Source organism: Fistularia commersonii, chromosome 2, assembly GCF_037954325.1.
Source record: "Fistularia commersonii isolate RoL2024-O1a breed Wild chromosome 2, RoL_Fcom_v1.0, whole genome shotgun sequence".
Classification (NCBI taxonomy): domain Eukaryota; kingdom Metazoa; phylum Chordata; class Actinopteri; order Syngnathiformes; family Fistulariidae; genus Fistularia; species Fistularia commersonii.
Window position 1 is genome coordinate 6,526,524 of NC_141285.1, and position 18,912 is coordinate 6,545,435.

Here is an 18,912-nt window from a genome sequence, read left to right on the forward strand (position 1 = left end):
GGGCTGAGGTGTAAACGAGACATCGTCCAGGGAAGCAGAAGAGGTGCGTGGGGGAGGGGTAAAAGTCTTAGAGGTGAGGGCACAGGGGGAGGAAAGTCCTGAGCGGAGCTGGGGGGATGGTGGGCAGAGGCTTCTTCATCAAATCTGTTGCAAAACAGGTTTAATTCATTGGCCTCATGCAGGTCTCCAACCATCATCTGGCTTCCTTGTTTTCCATGGCCAGTGATGGTTTTCAACCCACTCCACACCTCCCTCATGTTGTTCTGCTGGAGTTTGCTCTCCAGCTTCCTCGTATAACTGTCCTTGCCCTCTGCAATCTTCTCCCTCAGCTCAGTCTGTACCTTCTTCAGCTCCTCCTTATCTCCGTTCCTGAATGCCACCTTCTTCCTGTTCAGCGTGGCCTTAATGTCCTTAGTCACCCAGGGTTTGTTATTTGTGAAACAACGCACTGTCTTGGTGGGAATGATGTTGTCCGTGCAGAAGTTCACATAGTCCGTAATGCAGGCAGAGAGTTTTTCAATGTCCTCTCCCTGATCTTCGCAGAGCACATCCCAGTCAGTCATCTTAAAGCATCCCTGAAGAGTCAGTTCTGCCTCCTGAGACCAACTTCGGACAGTTCTGGTGATCACAGGTTGCTGCTGGACTTCAGGCACATAGCGAGGCTTTAGATGGACCAGGTTGTGGTCTGCCCTGCCCAGGGCAAGGAGAGCTGTGCATGTGTATGCATCCTTGGCATTTGCATACAACAGGTCCAGGGTTTTATTGTCTCTTGTCTTGCAGTCCACAAACTGTTTGAAAGTGGGCAGAGAAGATGACAATGTGGCGTGGTTGAAATCCCCAGAGATGGCAATGAAAGCACTGGGGTGCTGAGTCTGGAGTCTTGGGACCGTTGAGCTGATGACGTCATTAGCCCACGGTGCAACGGCAGACGGTGGGATGTAAACTGTTAAGATGATGGTGTGGGAAAACCCTCTGGGCAGATAGTACGACCGGAGGCTCACTGCCAACAGTTCGATGTCCGGGCTGCACACGCTCCTTTACCGTGATGTGTCTGGGGTTGCACCACTTGTTGTTTACAAACCCAGCGACACCTCCTCCTTTCTTCTTGCTGCTGCCGGCACAACTCCAGTCCCCTCGCACCAACTGAAAGCCGGGTAAACTCACCACACAGTTTGTTGCTGTTTAGCCAAGTCTCTGTGAAGCACAACACCGAGGCCTCACGAAACACACCGTTGCTCCGTGTGAGCGCTGTTAGCTCCTCCAACTTGTTGCCCAGCGATCTCACATTTCCCATCACAATGGAGGGGAGATACAGTCTGTATCTCCTCTTCCTCAGCTCCGTCTCCTCCCCGCTCGGCAGCCCCGGTATTTCCTCTGTAGCTCCTTAGGGATTTCGTGCCTCTCCCCCATCCCGCCGCTGCATCTCAGCTCCATCAGCTGATCCCAGGTGTAAACAATGGAGCCGTTGCGCTGCTCCGCCTGAGACAGCGCCGGAAGAGTATAAGTATAATGTGTCCTTTATTAATCCCCTGTGGGGAAATTTGTTCTCTGCAATTAACCCATCATGGATGAACAATGAGCAATAGGCTGCCATTGACCAGGGGAGCAGTTAGTGTCTTGCTCAAAACACTTCGACACACTGGGAGCAGCCGGGAATCAAATCAGGAATCTTTGGTTCAAAGACGATTGCTCTACCTCCTGCACCAGACAGCCCCAGGAGGGAGTTTGGTGAGGCTATGGTCAATGACTTTGCAGGGCTTTGAGAGTATTCTGGTCCATCATCTGGCTGCTCAGGAGAGGGAAACAGTGTACTGTCAATGGGATGGGGTGCTGCTAATCTCAACTCAGGGCATTTTGGGTCGGTGGGGGGAATACTTTGAAGACCTACTCAATACTACTGACATGCCACGGAAATGGAAACGGAAGGTGTTGAGGCGCTGCAGGGTGACATCACTCAGCGCCTTACAATGCTGCAAAAAGCAGAATGCTTGAAAAAGCAACATAAAAGAAAGAGTGAACAAGGATTGCCCTTCTACAGAGACTGCTACAAGTTCAGCAAAAACCTCTTCATCAAGGAGAAAACAGGGAATCTCATTATATTTTTGAGGGAACTGGAGGAACACCTGAGAAAGCCCTAATCTGACCACCAGAGTCATGTGCTTACCACCATCCCTGATGACATGCCACCAATCCAACCACCTCAGCACCAGCTGGACTCAAGACCCCCAATATGGAGCAGAGTTGAGAACACAGTAAAGTGGGCAAGAACAGCATCAACCCCTCGGCCCAATGGCATCTCATATAGGCTCTATAATCATATCGCAGGCGTCTTGAAGTTCCTTTGGAAGCTAATGAAGGTGGCATGGAAAAAAAAAACATCTAACCTATGGTACTGCTAAAGATAGGAGGGATCCTCATCCCTGAAGAGAAGAACTCCTCAGCCAGCAATAGATTCTACTTGATCAGCTAACTGAATGTGGAAGGAAAAAAATTCTTCAGTGTGATGTCCCAAAAACTCAGCATTTCTGCAGAAGCACAACTATATCAACATCTCAGTACAGAAGGCAGGTATACCGTATTTTCCAGACTATACCTCGCACTGGAGTATAAGTTGCTTTTTTTTGTGTGTGTGTGTGTGTGTGTGTGGGGGGGGGGGGGGGGGGTCATTTAATAAAATCCAACACCAAGAATAGACATTTCATCTTGAAAGGCAATTTAAAATGAAAATAGAATAAAGAACAACAGGCTGAACAAGTATAGCCTTTATGACGCATAAACAACGAACTGAGAACGTGCCTGGTAGGCTATGTTAACGTAACATATTACGGTATGAGTCATTCAAATAACGATAGCATATAGCACATGCTACAACAAAACAATTTGTCACTCTTAATAACTAAATCCAACGAAATCTTCTTTTCTGTGCCATTTTTGATCAGCCCTTCTCAGTTGTTTTTATAAGTTAGCGCGAATGTTGAAAGGATCAATTTTCATAGGTACAGAAGTCGCTGGTAGCTTCTTTTTTCACAACACACTTCTGCCATGACCCGCCCCCGCTGAATTTTGATTGGTTGGCATGTGTGTGTGACAATTGCTGTTATATTAAAGACACACACACACAGACACAGACACACACACATCAGAGCAAGAGAGCTCAATTATTTCACACATAAGTCGCTCCAGAGTATAAATTGCACCCCCCGCCAAACTATGAAAAAAAACGCGACTTATAGTCCAGAAAATACGGTAAATGTTTTTTTCAGGATGCCTGGAATATGCAACAATCATCTGGCACCAGAAAAAAAACTCCCAAGAGGGAAAAGAAAGATCTGCATATGGTATGCTTAAACCTTGTCAATGCCACTGGGTCAGTGCCTCATGAGCTATCGTGGGCAGTCTGGGTGGACTACCCAGATGCCTCACCAGCATAGGACTCTGCGCCAATAAAGCCATCTCGATGCCTCTAGCAAGCCACCTGCTGAAGGAATACAAGTGTTTCAAAGCAAGGCTTGAGATGACTCTCAAAGTCCCAGGATACCTTTGTCAGAGGTGCAGCTCCTACCTTGGAGCCACAGGGAAAAGATGGAGACCAGGTGCAGCAGTAGCACATGGAAAGTCTGCTATGCAACATCAGGCCATAGTGGGCCAACATGGCAGTGGAGGCCTAGGTGCGAGAACAACAACACCCACATCAGTCTCCTACATGCCCAGACTATCTCCTTGCAAAAAACATCCTTCGTCCAGGAAGGGAAGAAACCCAGGACTGGAAAATGCAATTAGGCTTGAGTCAGAGGCTTACCTCTCCACCTGAATTTGCAGTAACCAACCTGAATCCGGCCTATATCCTCTGGTCCAAATCCTGCCAATCTATCTTCATAATGGAGCTGACAGCCCCTTGAGAGGAAGCCACCGATGAAGCATTTGAGATAAAAACACTGTGGAATGAAAACTTGGCTGCTGAAGCATAGGAGCGGGGGATGGAAGGTATATGTTCTTCTAGTGAAGGTGGGCTGCACAGGCCCTGTAGGTAGTTCCTCCAAAAGGCAACCATAGGAGGTTAGAATTCGGGGAAAGTCTCAATGGAAGACAATCAAGGAGCTTGAGAAATAGTCAATGTCTCTGGCTAAAGCAAGGTACATGGTATGGGCGCCAAAGTAACCTTGTGGTACCTCCTGTGACACATACCCAGGCACAATCAGCCTGCAGTGGGCCAGCCTCATCTGAGAGTGTATTGTGATAAAAGGCCGAAACACCCAATGAGGCAGGGGTGCATAACTGATGAGGTGTTGTGGAGGTGCCAGAAAACATCTCCATGCAAGAGGACAACACCAATATAAGCGTCATCCGGAGATTTGCAAACCTCAGTTGCATCTCTCCCCCTGGATTCCTATCCTGGATACTTAACCTGCCCATCACTTCTTCATCACCTCTATTGCCTGCAACAACATGTCCAGTGAAGCCTGCATTGTTCCCCACTCTCATCCCTGGATATATTCTGCATCACATCACCTAAATCACGTCAGAGTTTCATTCTCCTCCAATCCTCCCTAACATTACTAAGAAACTGTGCCTTCATGATCACTTCTACTCAATTTATCTTCCTCTCAATCGCATGGCAACTTGAAAGCTGCCCCTAAGTTTCTGCCCTTGCCACATCTCCCACTGGACTTCCTGGATACACAGTATATCCACCTTCTCTCTCGGTCTGGCAACCAACCTGTTTCCTTCGCTCTCTCTGCTCCTGAACTCACCTTCCTCTTTTCTTTATTCGACCCATGGTAGCCAAATTGCCCCTGGTACCCTGAAGGACCAGGGGTGACTGTTAACAACTTGGAACAAAACTGGTCTGGGACGGAAGTCATAGGAGCCAATTCACAACTTTTGTTTTGGCACAATTGCCAAGCTGGTATTTTCAAAAAAACAGCCCCACTCGTGACATATAATGCCATCTGAGAAGACCTCTCCAACCAATGTTGTGCTGATTTATCAAGGTATTCCAACATCTAGTCCGAGCAAGCGATCATTTGGGAACTCAGGGTTGGGCTTTCCAATCTCGGGAGCTGAAGTGGTTTAAAAGGGCCTTGTTGGAAGGGCCTTGGTGTGTGAATGAGATCTGCTCAAAGTTCCTCAAGGCTCTGGATGTTGAGGTGTTGTCTTGGTTGACATGCTGCTTGCAACACTGTGTTGATGTCAGGGACTGCGTCTCTGGATTGGAAGACTGGGGTAATGGTCGCCCTCTTTAGTGGGAAGAGGGAAAAAAAGAGTGTTACCGGATGGTGTGATCCAACTACAGGTCCATTGCATCCCTCAGCTTATCTAGTATGGTCTATTCAGGGGTCCTATTGGGGAAGAGCATTGGACATTTGAACCTTGGACTCATGAGGAACAGTGCTGTTTTTGTCCTGCTTGTAGAATAGTGGACCAGCTCTACACTTTTGGCAGGGTACTGGAGGGTGTATGGGAGTTGGACCGACCAGTCTACATTTGCTTTGTAGCGTGAACGAAGCCTTCAACCACATCCCTTGCGTAATACCATGGGGAATGCTCTGGAACTATGCAGGACCTTCTTTTGGCCCCAATGCTACCAGTGTTTTTGAAGGATTTCTGACAAACTTAAATGACAACGCCTGGAGTGAATCCATCATTAGGTCAAAGGCTGCTCCATGCTCCTGCAGCTTCATTAGATCAAGCAGATGGAGAAGTGTCTCATTTTGAATGTTTTCAGAGCTGTTCTTCTGTTCCTTATTTTGCATTTACAAAGATTAGGTCTCAGTCACTACCCACAGCTGGTCAAACATCAAGTCAAGTAGCTGCATGGAGAAGCACTAACAAGACTGTACTCAGGACTGTAACCCCCCATCCCCCACTCCCCTAACCCCCTGTCCGAAACACAAACAGACAAGTGTTAACAAGGCATGGGAGGCAAATACGAGCATGGGCAGCCATGCCATCAAGGAACCTTAAGTAGACAAAACCATAATCAGCTTTACTTTATCAATATGGGTGATTTTGAACCAAAGAAAAACAACAATCAAACAAATGAAACAGTTTGTGCTAATAAGCCTAATAAGCCTTGTCTAATAAGCCTTTCATCTCAAGCACTTTATGATCAAACTTGAATGACTTGATATCCACATCTGATGTAGAATAGCATAAGCTACTATTTTTTTGACTATCTTTGGCTTGGCTCGGTGTCATTTGTTTAAATTCCCATTTATGTATCAAGCACAGGCAGCCATCCATTCAGTATCATCATGTCAGCAGAAGGAAATCATTTCCTAAGCAGTTCAAATGAAAATCTTACATTTTTGAAGAATTCAGTAACTTCCAAGTACCAGACTGCAGTGAATTCATACAGACATAAGACCACCTCAGATGAGTACGAGATTTCAAGTAGGATTGTAGACAAACTGAACCTCCAATTGTTTTTGTTGGTTTAAGACTAATTAGAACTGGATATCAATTCAGAAATGTTAATTCAGAATCATATAACCAATTAATTTTCAATGAGTATCAAATACAGCTTTAAAGCAAAATAATTCCATTGTATTCCATTTATTCAAGCTAAAAACAAAAATTGAAATATGATTTTCAATATAACACAAGTTGAGTATTTTAAATTCAAATATGAAAATTACAGAATGTTGCATATTACTATTGAGGGAAGCATTGGTTTGTAGATTTGTTTTCAAATAATAGAATAATCCAAAATAAAAGTTTGTGTGCAAGAGCACATCCACTTGAAAGAGGATTCAAAATATAACAAGGCCTTCAATTTATGAATTGGGGAACAAGAGATCAGGTCTAATGGATATGCAACCATGACAATGAACTGATATATGAACTGACTTTGTTTTGGAGCCATGGTTTCAAACACATTCTTTTGACTGATATCTCAATGACACCTGATCCCACTGATTGAAATTGACACACTGAAAGTACAACTGCAAGGCCAAAGTTAATTCATGTTTTACATTTGATGCTAGCTTAGATTAACCCCCTGACACACGAACATTTGATGGTACTTTGGTGTTATTTTACTACATCAGATTTAAAATCATCAGGGGTTATAAAAGAAGAGAAAAATAAACAATTGGCTTGTGATAAAAAGTGCCATTACTAAATACAAGATAAAAACTATAAGTAATTTGCTTGGATTAGTTGTCAAAGACAAATCTAACATTTAGTCGAAACAAGGTTAGAGCACAAAAATAAGCATTTCTATCACAAATGTTAGCTTACTCACTTGTAATCAAACAGAACACTGAAGAAACATTGTAGAATTCTTGCTGACTTCCGTGTTTTTCATTATTTCAGGACATGAGCCTAAACTTCACTTTGGCACAGATTTTAAAAATACTGAAGTAAGGATATCCACATAAAATCTTATCTTAATTAAAAAAAACCCAAACAGGAAACACAATCACAAACAAGCGATATAAAGCCATATTTGCCTTTCCTCTTTTTCATCATTCTAAATCTTCATTTGTTTGTCACTTGAGTGTTAAATGTAAACTTCTGTGAAATTAAAAATTTCTATATTAAAGTGAACATTATTACAACTTTACATGAGACAGCTTACAGGGAGATGGTTCAGAGTGTCATGTACCTTGAAGAAGCTGCCTCTCTTCTGCTTGTAGGGTTGATTGATGGTTTCAATTGACATGCTGCCTGTATTGTAGGCTTGTTCTCTGCTTACTGAGCATCTGGAGGGGGAATGGACACTGGTTATACACATTGCCAAAAAACTGCTTACATTTTTCAAAAGCTGAAAAGATTGATTCTGTGATGGACTAAAATCTAAAAACCCTATGATAAACTCCAAAGACAATAATCACTGGATCGCTTTGACCTGAGGGTGCCAAGAGCATAACCTCTGTTTGTGACCCTGCCCAATTATTGTTGACTTTTGCTGAATATCTAAACGTGACCGCTCTCCCTGCCTGACCTCATCAGGTCTTTCAGGCACTAAACAGGCCAGTGATCTTGGTTTTATTCATGAACTTGCTCAATTTGGCTCTATCAAAGGGGTGCTGGGTCCTGTCTGAGCCTACGTTAATGTATTCCTACATGGTGTGTAGCTGACTGATAGATACACTGTGTATGTCCAGTGAACTTTATCAAGTTTAGCAGCAACAAGTAACCTGTCTTAGCAAAACTGTTCCACTTCATTAAAACACAGACATTTTAGGGAAGACAGTACCGGTTAAATATGCCATATATAGTTAATATTTGCTGTTTGCACACAAATACAATTTAATAAGAATAAGAACAACTTAGTTGAGGAAAATACGAGGGATACATACAACAACTGGAAAAAAAAATGGACAGACTTCAAAATTGAATACATATGAACTTTTCCTCAGTATAATTGGGTGATTTTCTGTCCTTTGGTTGAATGGTAAGCTTACAAAAGCTGACTGTATGAAAAGAAAATTTTAAAATGATTGATTAAATATACCTTACTGCTATGAGCTGTGACAAAATAAAAAGTCTTGATATTGGATTCAAATTATACTTGACCCAATAATGATACTGAATTGTTTGTTGAAGGCTAAATATTGTAAGAACATCCCTGACCAGGTTCACCCTGGATTGGTCGCCAGTCATTGATATGGCTGCTCTTCAAGAAATATAACCACTCACTCTGTCATTCAAACACCTGGGGAATTTCAGTGTCTTCAAGTTACCTAATGACGTTTTTTTCGGATTATGGATGAAAACAGGAGAAAACACACAGACACACAGGAAAACACCCAAACTCCACAAAGAAATAAATCAAACCAGTGTGGCAAACACGAAGGGGCGTGGTCTCTCCCCCCACAGGAGTAACGGTCAGGGGGTGTGGTTAAGCCGGGTATATACAGATGATCCTGGATGTTCAACCTGTGATCAGCGTCCAGGAGCCTTGCCCGCGCAAAAAACGGCGGCCCCGCAGTGGAGATAAAATGCTCCACTCTGTGTCTCAATGAACGAGTGGAAAATGTGGGTGTCTTCAGCGACGGAAAATCCGCCAACAACCGATGATAAACATCCCCTGAAACCAAAAAAGTTGGCGTGTACACATGATCCAAACCACTCTGTCTCACAGGGATCGGTGGCAAAAGACAATGCGTCGATAAGGCAGCAGTTTGCACCATCCACTAACAGGCCGTTGACACACAGAAAGTCCGTGCCGATAACGGGGGTCATAAAGGCGGCGATCACAAACTCCGACTCAAACTGGCAGTTATCACAGCAAACTGACAACGACCGTAAACCGAAGGTGTCTATAGCAGACCCGTTCGCAGCACTTAACAGTGGTCCGCTGCCTCTGGTTTGAATGTCCTCCCTTGCCGGTGCAATCAGGCTCTTCTGGGATCCAGAGTCAACCAGGAACCTGAGCCCGGACCTGGAGTCCTTGATGAACAACAGCTATGTGCGACCGCCGGTGCCCACAGCTGCTACTGACCGCTGGCTCCGCCATCTCCCAGCCTCATGGACGAGCAGGGTGGAACACACCACCATGCTCTGCTGCTGAATCGCCGGTGAGAAAAACAAAGGCCCGTTCTAAGTCTCTCCCGCGTAGATACTTCGGCTACGACAGTTGCGTTTTTGTCTTCACGTGCCATCCACGAGGGCTCCAGAGTCGCACACTTCACAACGAATGTTCTGGAAGTTAGCAAGATGTGATCAGCCTCCTCTGCCAAACTGCGGTAGTCGCCGGCAGCTAAACATCAGGAGTTCGCCAGGATCGGTGCATGGGAGCCGGCAGTTGGCGCAGAAAAACATGTAGAAAAAGGAACCCGCCGTCATCGGATTCAACCACCAACAACATGTCCTCCATAAGATCCACGGCAGGCCCGTCTCCCAAGCCGGACATGGAAAGTAGCCTGAGCCCGCCCTGTAGCGGACAGCCCGTCCCTCTGGAGTAGAAACTCCCTTAACGCAGCATACCTGCCACGCCGCGGAGGGTCGTGCAACAACTCCATGCCCCGTTTGGTCTGTTACCTAGCATCCTCTGACAAAATTCCCGACAGTTGGAAAATTGCCTCCATGTGTTGGAACCAAGCAACTAGGGCGCTCTGCCAAAACTCCGGCAGCTGGACGGCCGTGACAGTCGGGTTTGGCTGAGCAGGATGGGGCACCGTAGATGAGGTTGCATCTCAAGCTTCATCTGAGTCAGACATGCCCAGTTCAGGGTCACCAATGTGGATATGACTACTAGGTGGCCGGAGGTGGTCCCGTTGTCCTCCACGGCTGCTGCTGACGTGTCTCAAGCATTTATGTCTTCTTGGGTCGCCCGTTTTGATACCCCATCAGATATTACTTTAGACAGGGGTCCCTTGTTCGTGTCGTCGCTCCAGTCAGCGTTGGCTGGGTCTTTGGGGACGACGGTGCACTGTACAACGGTGTACATCCCTCAGACTAATGGCTTGTGCAAGCGGTTTCACCGGTCCCGAAGGCGGCGTTGCGGGCTGCGCTCTCAGGCGACAATTGGGTGGACCGTTTGCCATGGGTCTTGTTAGGGTTATGCTCCGCTCCTAAGGATGACCTTGATGCCCTCCCCCACTGAGCTGGTGCTTGGTCAGCCATTGCGTGTGCCAGGGGAGTTTTTGCCTTAGAGGTCTGCTCCACTTTCCTGGCCATTTGCACCCCTAGGTTCGCCTTATCTGGGCCCGTCCTACCACTGTTTCCTGCGGTCTTTCGTGCCGGCGGAGCTCATGTCGGCTTGTTTCATGTTCGTTAGGTCGCCACTGCAACCCCCATATGATGGGCCATTCCGGGTGCTTGAGGCAGGCACCAAGAGTTTTGTTTTAGACATGGTCACGCTAGATCACTTGATCGGTTGAAACCGGCACACAGGGTGGCAGGTGGAGAGGAAATAGTTAGCAACAACCTATTACAGATTTGATTCTAAATCTAAATAATGAAAACTTATTTTTGAGTTTCAAGTTTCTGTAGCTACATCTGAAGTTATCAGCACACCTACAATAGGGGCTGAAGATGTCTGGTTAGCAAAACATTAGCTGTGGGGCAAGCATTGAAGCAACAGCTTTACAGATTTTACACATGCAAATATTTTTTCTTTTTGTTTTTTTTTTTTGTTTCTTTGTCATTTTGAATGCTTCATAAATCCCTTGTGGAATATTGTTCCCATCATGGATCAACCATGAGCAATGATTAGCCACCTAGGCCTGGGAGCAGTTGTGGGTTAATTGTCAAACTAAACGGCACTTCAACAGGCTGGGAGGAGCTCAGGAATCATGAAAAGAAAAGAAAAAATGACAGCATCTAGTCTCTGTAGCGCGTACTGGATCTTCCCCGTGGCCTCCTCCCAGATGGAATACTGGAATACCTCTGCCAGAGGCATCCAGGAGGCATCCTAACCAAATCCCCAAGCCACCAAATCTGACTCCTTTCCATGTGAAGGAGCAGCGGCTCTACTCCGAGCTCCCCCCGGATGATCGAACCTCTCACCCTATCTCTAAGGGAGCCCAGCCAACCTGCAGAGGACACTAATTTCAGCGGCTTGTATCTGAGATCTTGTTCTTTCCGTCACTACCCACAGCTTGTGAACATCGGTGAGGGTGGGAACATAGATCGATCAGTAAATTGAGAGCTTCACCTTTTGGCTCAGATTCCTCTTCACTACGACAGACCGGTACAGAGTCTGCATCCCTGAAGACGCCGCACCGATCCACCTGTCGATCCCCGGCTACATCCTTCCTTCACTCATGAAAAAGACCCCAAGATACTTGAACTCCTCCACTTGGGACAGGACCTCTTCTCAACCCGGGGTAGGCATTCCATTCATTTCCCATTAAGCATCATGGTCTTGAATTTGGGGTGCTGATCCTCACACCGGCCGTGTCACACTCAGCTGCGAAGCGTTCCAGTAAGAGCTGTAGATCATGGCCTGATGAAGCCAACTTAACCACATCATTTGCAAAAAGCAGAAACTCGATCCTAAATGTTAGTTTTCTCTCTATATTTATTACTATGTTCTTTCAATTACTCACAAGATGACAACCAGACATATTTTCCATCTTTGAGCGCAGTCATCCTTGAACAGGAATGTATCGTCCCTGAGCATAATTTTTGTTTCTGACCAAACTTATCCTTGAACTGGAACCTATCCTCCCTGAGCATATCATCCTTGGACAATATATCACAAAGCACAAAGGAACTGTATGAAAAAAAACTATGCACAGGTGCAGCATGAGCTGACCTCATTCCTGTATGACTGCATGAACTATATTGTCCAATGAAAGTTGTTATGTAAATAAACACACTCACACATTAAAAGGCCGAGCAAGGAGGAACTCAGTAGGATTCTCTGGATCTTGCCTCCAAAGAGCGCGCTGAGTCTCCCCCTCTGCAGAGCTAAAAAGAATAGTCACTTGTCTGTGTTATTTCTTATGATAACCTCAGTCTCCTCTTTACAGGCTTCAATTTAAGCCAGCATGAATTGGAATTACTCTCCAACACGAAAGCAACCAAAACGAGCCCCCTTGACGCCCTGGCTGCAGCTAGAAATTCTTTCCATAAAAGTTATTAACAGAATCGGAAACAAAGGGCAGTCCTGGCAAAGTCCAACTCTCACCGGAAACGGATCCAACTTACTTCCAGCAATGCAGACCAAGCTCCTTCATCGATCATACACGGACCGAACAGCCCATTGATGGGGTACCCCATGGGGTACCCCATACTCCCAAGCACCCCCCACAGGATTGCTCATGGGAGATGGTCAAATGCCTTCTCCAGATACACAAAACACATGTAGAATGGTTGGGCAATCTTCCATGCACCCTTGAGCATCCTGCCGAGGATATAGAGCTGGTCCACTGTTCCACGGCCAGAACAAAAATCACCCTGCTCCTCCTGAATCCCAGGTTCAACCACCCAGCGGACCCTCCTCTCTAGCACTGCCGAAAAGACCTTACCAGAGGCTGATGAGTGTGATCACCCTGTATTTGGAGCACAACCTCCAATCCCCCTTTTTAAAAAGGGGGATCACCACCCCAGTCTGCCAGTCCAGAGTCACTGTCCCTGACATCCACGCAATGTGGTAGAGGCGTGTCAGACAGGACAGCCCTACAGCTTCCAGAGCCTTGAAAACCCCGGGCAGACATCATCCACCCCTGGAGCCCCGCTACTGAAGAGCTGTTGGACTGCTTCAACAACTTCAGCCCCAGAAATAGGTGTGTCCCCCTGCTCTGCTTCTTCATTGGAAGGCATTTCAACGGGTTTGAGGAGGTCTCGGAAATATTCATGCCACCAATCTAAAACGTCTCGAGGTGAGGTCAGTAGCACCCCGCTCCCACTGTACTCAGTGTAAACGGAGCACTGCTTCTCCCTCCTCAGCCGCCGGATGGTGGACCAGAATCTCCTTGACGCCCACCAGAAGTCATTCTACCAAACTCCTCCCACACAAGTTTTACCCAGCAACCCCCGAAGCCAGATGCCGCTTAGCCTGCCGGCACCAGTCAGCTGCCTTCAGTGCCCCACAGGCCAGAAAGGCCCGATAAGACTCCAGTTTGACAGCATCCCTCACCGCTAGAGCCATCAGTGGCTTTGAGGATTAAAACCCAGACGGGTGCCGACCGCCTTACAACCACAGCTCCAATCTGCCGCCTCAACAATGGAAGCACGGAACATGGGCCAATCGGACTCAATGTCGCTCGCCCCCATCAGGACGTGGTTGTAGTTCTGCCAGATGTGGGAGTTGAAATCCCCTCTGAAAGGGGACTTCGCTAGACCTTCCCAGCAGACCCTGACATTACATTTGGGTCTGCCAGGTCTGACCAGCATCCTTCCCCACCATCAGAGCAAGCTCACCACCAAGTGGTGATCGATTGACAGCGCTGCCTCTCTCTTCACCGGAGTGTCCAGGACATGCAGCTACAAGTTCGATAATACTACCACATGGTCGATCAAAGAACTGGGGTCTAAGGTGTGTTGGTGCCAAGTGCACACATGGACACCTTTATGCCTGAACATGGGGTTTGTTTTGGACTAGTAACAGAAGTCCAATAACAAAACACCCCTCGGAATCAGATCGGAGGGGGGTCCTCCCAATCATGCCCTTCCAAGTTGCACTGTCATTGCCCACCTGAGCGTTGAAGAAAGATTCCAGGGTAGACAGGAGCTGGCGGTGCACTGGGATGGCTTTGGTGTGATTTGTCACTCTTTGCAACATGGATTGTAAATCTTGGCATGAATCAATCAATACAGTTTGGGATGAGTGGTACCTGCTTAGAAGCCAATCTGGGCTCTCATTGAGCAGGTCAACCACCTCCTCACTGAAAATACGCTCAATTCTCCAAATACCCAAGTAGTGCAACATAAGCCATGGCCCACGGATTTCAATTTCTTTTCTGATTGTCTTGTCAAAGCTTCCTTTTATAATCTGTTATACCAATTACTCAAATTGTCAAACAAAGTAGTCATTGACAAATCTTTTTCACAAGAGGGAACAAGAGGCATATGTGAGGTTTAAGATCCCTGACCACTGTGACTGAGGGTCTTCTATTTGTAGCTTTATTGTACTTCCGCTAGGTTTCGTGTGTATACTTGGTAAGATTCACTACATACATTTATGCATGTTCCTACATACAAGTAGGATTCATCACAAGTTTATGAATTCTATACTTTGCGTGGTAAAATTCAAATGCACTCTTTACGCACGCTTCTGTGTGTACGCAAGGTTGATAAATGAGGCCCTAGGATTTTTTTATTTTCGCGGTTTGATAACATTACCAAGTCTGGACAAGTTCTTCTTCACTTCAAAAATCTCTAACCTTCTCCAGCAAGTTGCCTCTGAAGTAGCAACTGTTTCTGGAGCAGACTCTATGTTCTTCTCTCTGTTGATCTATCTAACTTTTTTCAAAGTTGACTCCTTTACTGATATATCAAAAATTCTTAAAAAAAACTAAAGCAGCTACCAGGTCCCTAAGCTCAGATCCATATGATCTCAGTAATCTTTGCCCAACTGCTTATCTCCCTTTTATCTCCAAAATATGTGTGTCGCCACCCAGTTTCACACACACACACGTCAGTAATCACAATAGTTATGATCAATTCAAGTCCGATTTTCTGCCACCTTCACAGTATAGAAACAGCACTACTAGGAGGTTGCCTAACTCTGGTTAGGACTCCGGGTATGATTCTAGCCTTTCCAGTCCCATGTTAGTAAGAAAATACATATTCTGCCTATATCTATATCCATTAAGAAAGCATTAAGGAAACGTTACAGCCATTCTTTTCGGTCTTTCCAGAAAGTCCCGCCACAAACTCCAGCTCCTCTAGATTTTTGCAGCTCGAATCACAGCTCACTCTCCCACCCCCGCCCTACAAACACAGTCACATGAAATAGATCAGTCCTTCAACAGCCTCACTTAGTACCCATAAAATACAGGATTAACTATAAAAAAAACTGTTACTCTCCCACATTTTAAGTCAAACTCAAAAGCCATACATTCAAAATTGCCCACTATGGAATGTCGATTCAAACTTCTGTAAATCTTTTTATTTATTTTTTTTTTGTAACCATCTGAGATTTGTAACTATCTGAGACTATCAAACATCTGAGATGGAAACAGATGATTCGCTGTGGCAACCCCTAGAAAAATTTGAAATTCAAATTAATTCAAAATAAATGTTGTCTTACTTGAATTCATAAGCCATATTCCTATATTTTGTTCATGTATAAGCATTTGTTTATTAAAGCAGTCTCATTTGGGTTGTGACAAAATATAAAATGATCACATGACTAGCTCTAGCAGGAAGTGCAAACACGAGACCGATGCAAGAGGTCAATGCAAAGAAGATGCTAGTTTTTGGCACAGTCAAAGCAACATATTTTTCACACCTTCATCATGGAAAGCACAGAAAGAAATGCATGTGATGCAGCTTTCAAGTTGAAAGCAATTGATCTGTCTACCCAGGAAGGAAATAGAGCTGCTGCACATAAGCTTGGCATTAATGAATCAATGGTAAGATGTTGGAGATGGCAGTGTAAAGAACTTATTCAATGCCAAAAGACAACAAAGGCTTTCAGAGGTCATGAAAGTTCAGGCCACATGGCCAGAACTTGGAAACGTTTTAGTGGACTCGGACATTTGGACAAGTGTCATTTAAGTGGACATTTAACATGTGTTTTGAGCTGCACTGCATCCGGACAAAAGCTTCCACCAATGGTGATTTTTAAGCGGATGACTATGCCAAAAGAAAAACTCCCGAAAGACATAGTTGTTAAAGTTATCAAGTTGGAACTAACATTGTGAGCAACACCGACAGAGACTGAAAGGGTGTGTGACAGAGATTTTCTGAGGCTCTTCAACTCTGACACTAAAGAGGATGAATAAAGCAATCAATGGCTTTTCAGTATTGTTTGATAAGCTGTTTTACTGCCTTGCCGTGAGTTAGCTGAAGCCTAATATTTTAAATTTGCTTAGCTGGCGTTCTAACAGCTCTTGCATGTTGCCAAAATGTGATTGGTTTATTCATGTTTTGTTCAAAACATAAGCATGAAATAAGCAATGGACCCCTTAAATCATGTTCCTGTTACAGTGGACATTTAATTGTAGCCTCAAAGCAGCAAATGTGGACAATCCAGGGGCACACTGAACTGTGTGCTTTTTTCCATGAATCTTACATCATCAAAGAGACCCTGATCATTTTAAGCAGCCTGGCCATTTAGAAGAGTTACTGTTAACTCATGTAGAGTGGAGAGATGCAGAAACTGCCGTGCATAATTATGGAAGAAACAAGTTATCTGGCATTAGCTTCACTGCACCCCAAAGCAAGTCATCATTGTGTTAAATAGCCATTCATACAACTGTATTTTTGCTTTTGCTTTCTTCGTTTGCAGTCAAAGCCTAATATATTATAAACTGAGATACCATTCTGGATGAATTTTTTTTTTTTTTTCAAAAACACCAACACTAACTATGGAGAAAATTGTTGCAGCATACCAGTGTAGAAGTTAATTATTGTGGGTAGATGTTAATTTACTTTAGTATACAGGGTGAAAGTAGCTTGTTGTTGCTGGTGTTGCTGTTGTTGAGGTGGTTCTAGTCCTTGGTGTGATTGGTTTCGTTTTTGATTGGCCCATCAACCTAGGACGTATCTGGGCGTATCCCAGTCTCCCACCTGTCAGCGATTGACTGACAATTAGTGCTTCTTAAATTCCAGCCACTCTTGAAAGCTGGCGTTTCATAGCTGTACTCCCGTAGTGAAGGGCACCGCGAATTAAGGTAGTCCAGTCAACTTTTTCAACGCAAAAAATTTCAAAGCAAAAACACAGTCAAGCAAAACCGACAAAACCCAGGTCCAACCACCCCCCAACCGTTAATCTAGTCTAGACCATGTGCTTCCTTCCCATCCCCGGCGTAGCACCCACCCGCAGGCTTTGGCTCACACCTAGATGCCGCAATCATTCCCACTTCATATATCTAACCGTATCTAATTACACTAAGCAGGAGGTATCTGGGGCTCTCTGAAACTGCAGGTCAGCAGTGAAAGAAAAGGCAACAGATTTCATTGCAACCTGCCAATCCACTCTCACATTCAACTTTCTAGCTCTCACAGAAACATGGATTACACCCGAAAACACAGCCACACCGGCTGCCCTGTCAAATGTGTACACTTTCACTCACACGCCCAGAGTTAATGGGGGTGGGGGTGGCACTAGCTTGTTAGTCTGCCAAGAATGGAAATCTTCTCCTGTTTCCATCCCACACTTTCTTTCATCCTCTTTTGAGTTCCATGCCATTTTTGTCATTCACCCAGTGAGACTCACAGTTGTAGTTGTGTACCGTCCACCGAGACCCTTCAGGGGTTTCTGGAGGAACTTGATGCAAAGAAAGTAAACGACATTAGATCCACTTTCTCTCACAATCCGATGAGCTCCACAGCCATCCTCCCCTCCTCTCCCTTCCCAACAACCGCACCAGTCACTACCCGCCCCCCTCCAACCTGTCCTCTTCATGCCCTCCAAGTCCACCTAAGCCTACCCTATTCTCCCCTCTCTCTCCCCCCGAGGTCCTCAAACTCATAACATCGAGCCGCCCAACCACCTGCTCCCTTGACCCGGTCTCCTCCCCCCTCTTACAATCCATAGCACCAGACCTTCTCCCATTCCTATCTCACCTCATCAACAAGTCTCTCCAGACAAGCTGCTATCCATCTGCATTTAAGTCTGCAAGGGTCGCCCTGCTCAAGAAACCAGCACTTGACCCAACTGACATCAAAAAACTATAGATCCGTCTCCCTACAACCTTTTTTAAAAAAACACTGGAGCGTGCAGTTTTTAACGAAGTCTCTCTCTACCTTCAGCAATACAACCTCCTGGACCCTCTTCAGTCAGGGTTGTAAGTATGTTACTTGAAAGAGAAGGCCCTCCTGTCACAATCACTACAGGAAGCAAGAGCAGCCTCTCTCTCATCTGTGCTCATACTTCTTGATCTGCCAGCCGCATTCGACACAGTCAACTTTGTGTCCACCCTCGAGTCTGAGTGTCACAGGCTCTGCACTCTCCCTGTTAGCATCCTACCTGACAGGTTACTCCTACCAGGTGACATGGAGGGGGGCTGTGTCTGAACCACGCAGAGTGTCTACTGGTGTTCCACAAGGTTCGGTTCTTGGCCCTCTCCTCTTTTTCCTGTGCACAACATCGCTTGGTTCGGTCATTCGCTCACATAGCTTCTCTTACCACTGCTATGCCGACAACACACAGCTGATCCTGTCCCTCCCTCCGTCTGACACACAGGTGGAAGACCGAATTGCAGCTTGCCCGTCCGACATCTCAGATTGGATGGCAACTAACCATCGGAAGCTGTACCTAGAAAAGACTGAACTGCCCTTTCTCCAGGGGAAAGGTTGTCCGCACAGACATCTGGCCATCAACATTGACAACACTGTGGTAAG

The 18,912-nt window shown here is 45.6% G+C and overlaps 1 protein-coding gene across 2 annotated transcripts in view; it reads right to left on the reverse strand.

The window, feature by feature from the left end:
* The window catches only part of rin2a (Ras and Rab interactor 2a), a 68,755-nt gene that overhangs the window by 38,635 nt on the left and 11,208 nt on the right, over window positions 1–18,912 (reverse strand). Inside the window, exons 3-4 of one of the 2 annotated variants that reach the window (XM_086165167.1) lie at window positions 15,237–15,333; window positions 7,610–7,706 (exon numbers count right to left, since the gene is read on the reverse strand). In XM_086165167.1, the coding sequence (XP_086021293.1) occupies window positions 7,610–7,666 (57 nt within the window). In that variant the 5' untranslated portion in view covers window positions 7,667–7,706; window positions 15,237–15,333. The remainder of the gene's footprint in view (window positions 1–7,609; window positions 7,707–15,236; window positions 15,334–18,912) is intronic. The other variant, XM_086165158.1, reaches the window with a different exon arrangement.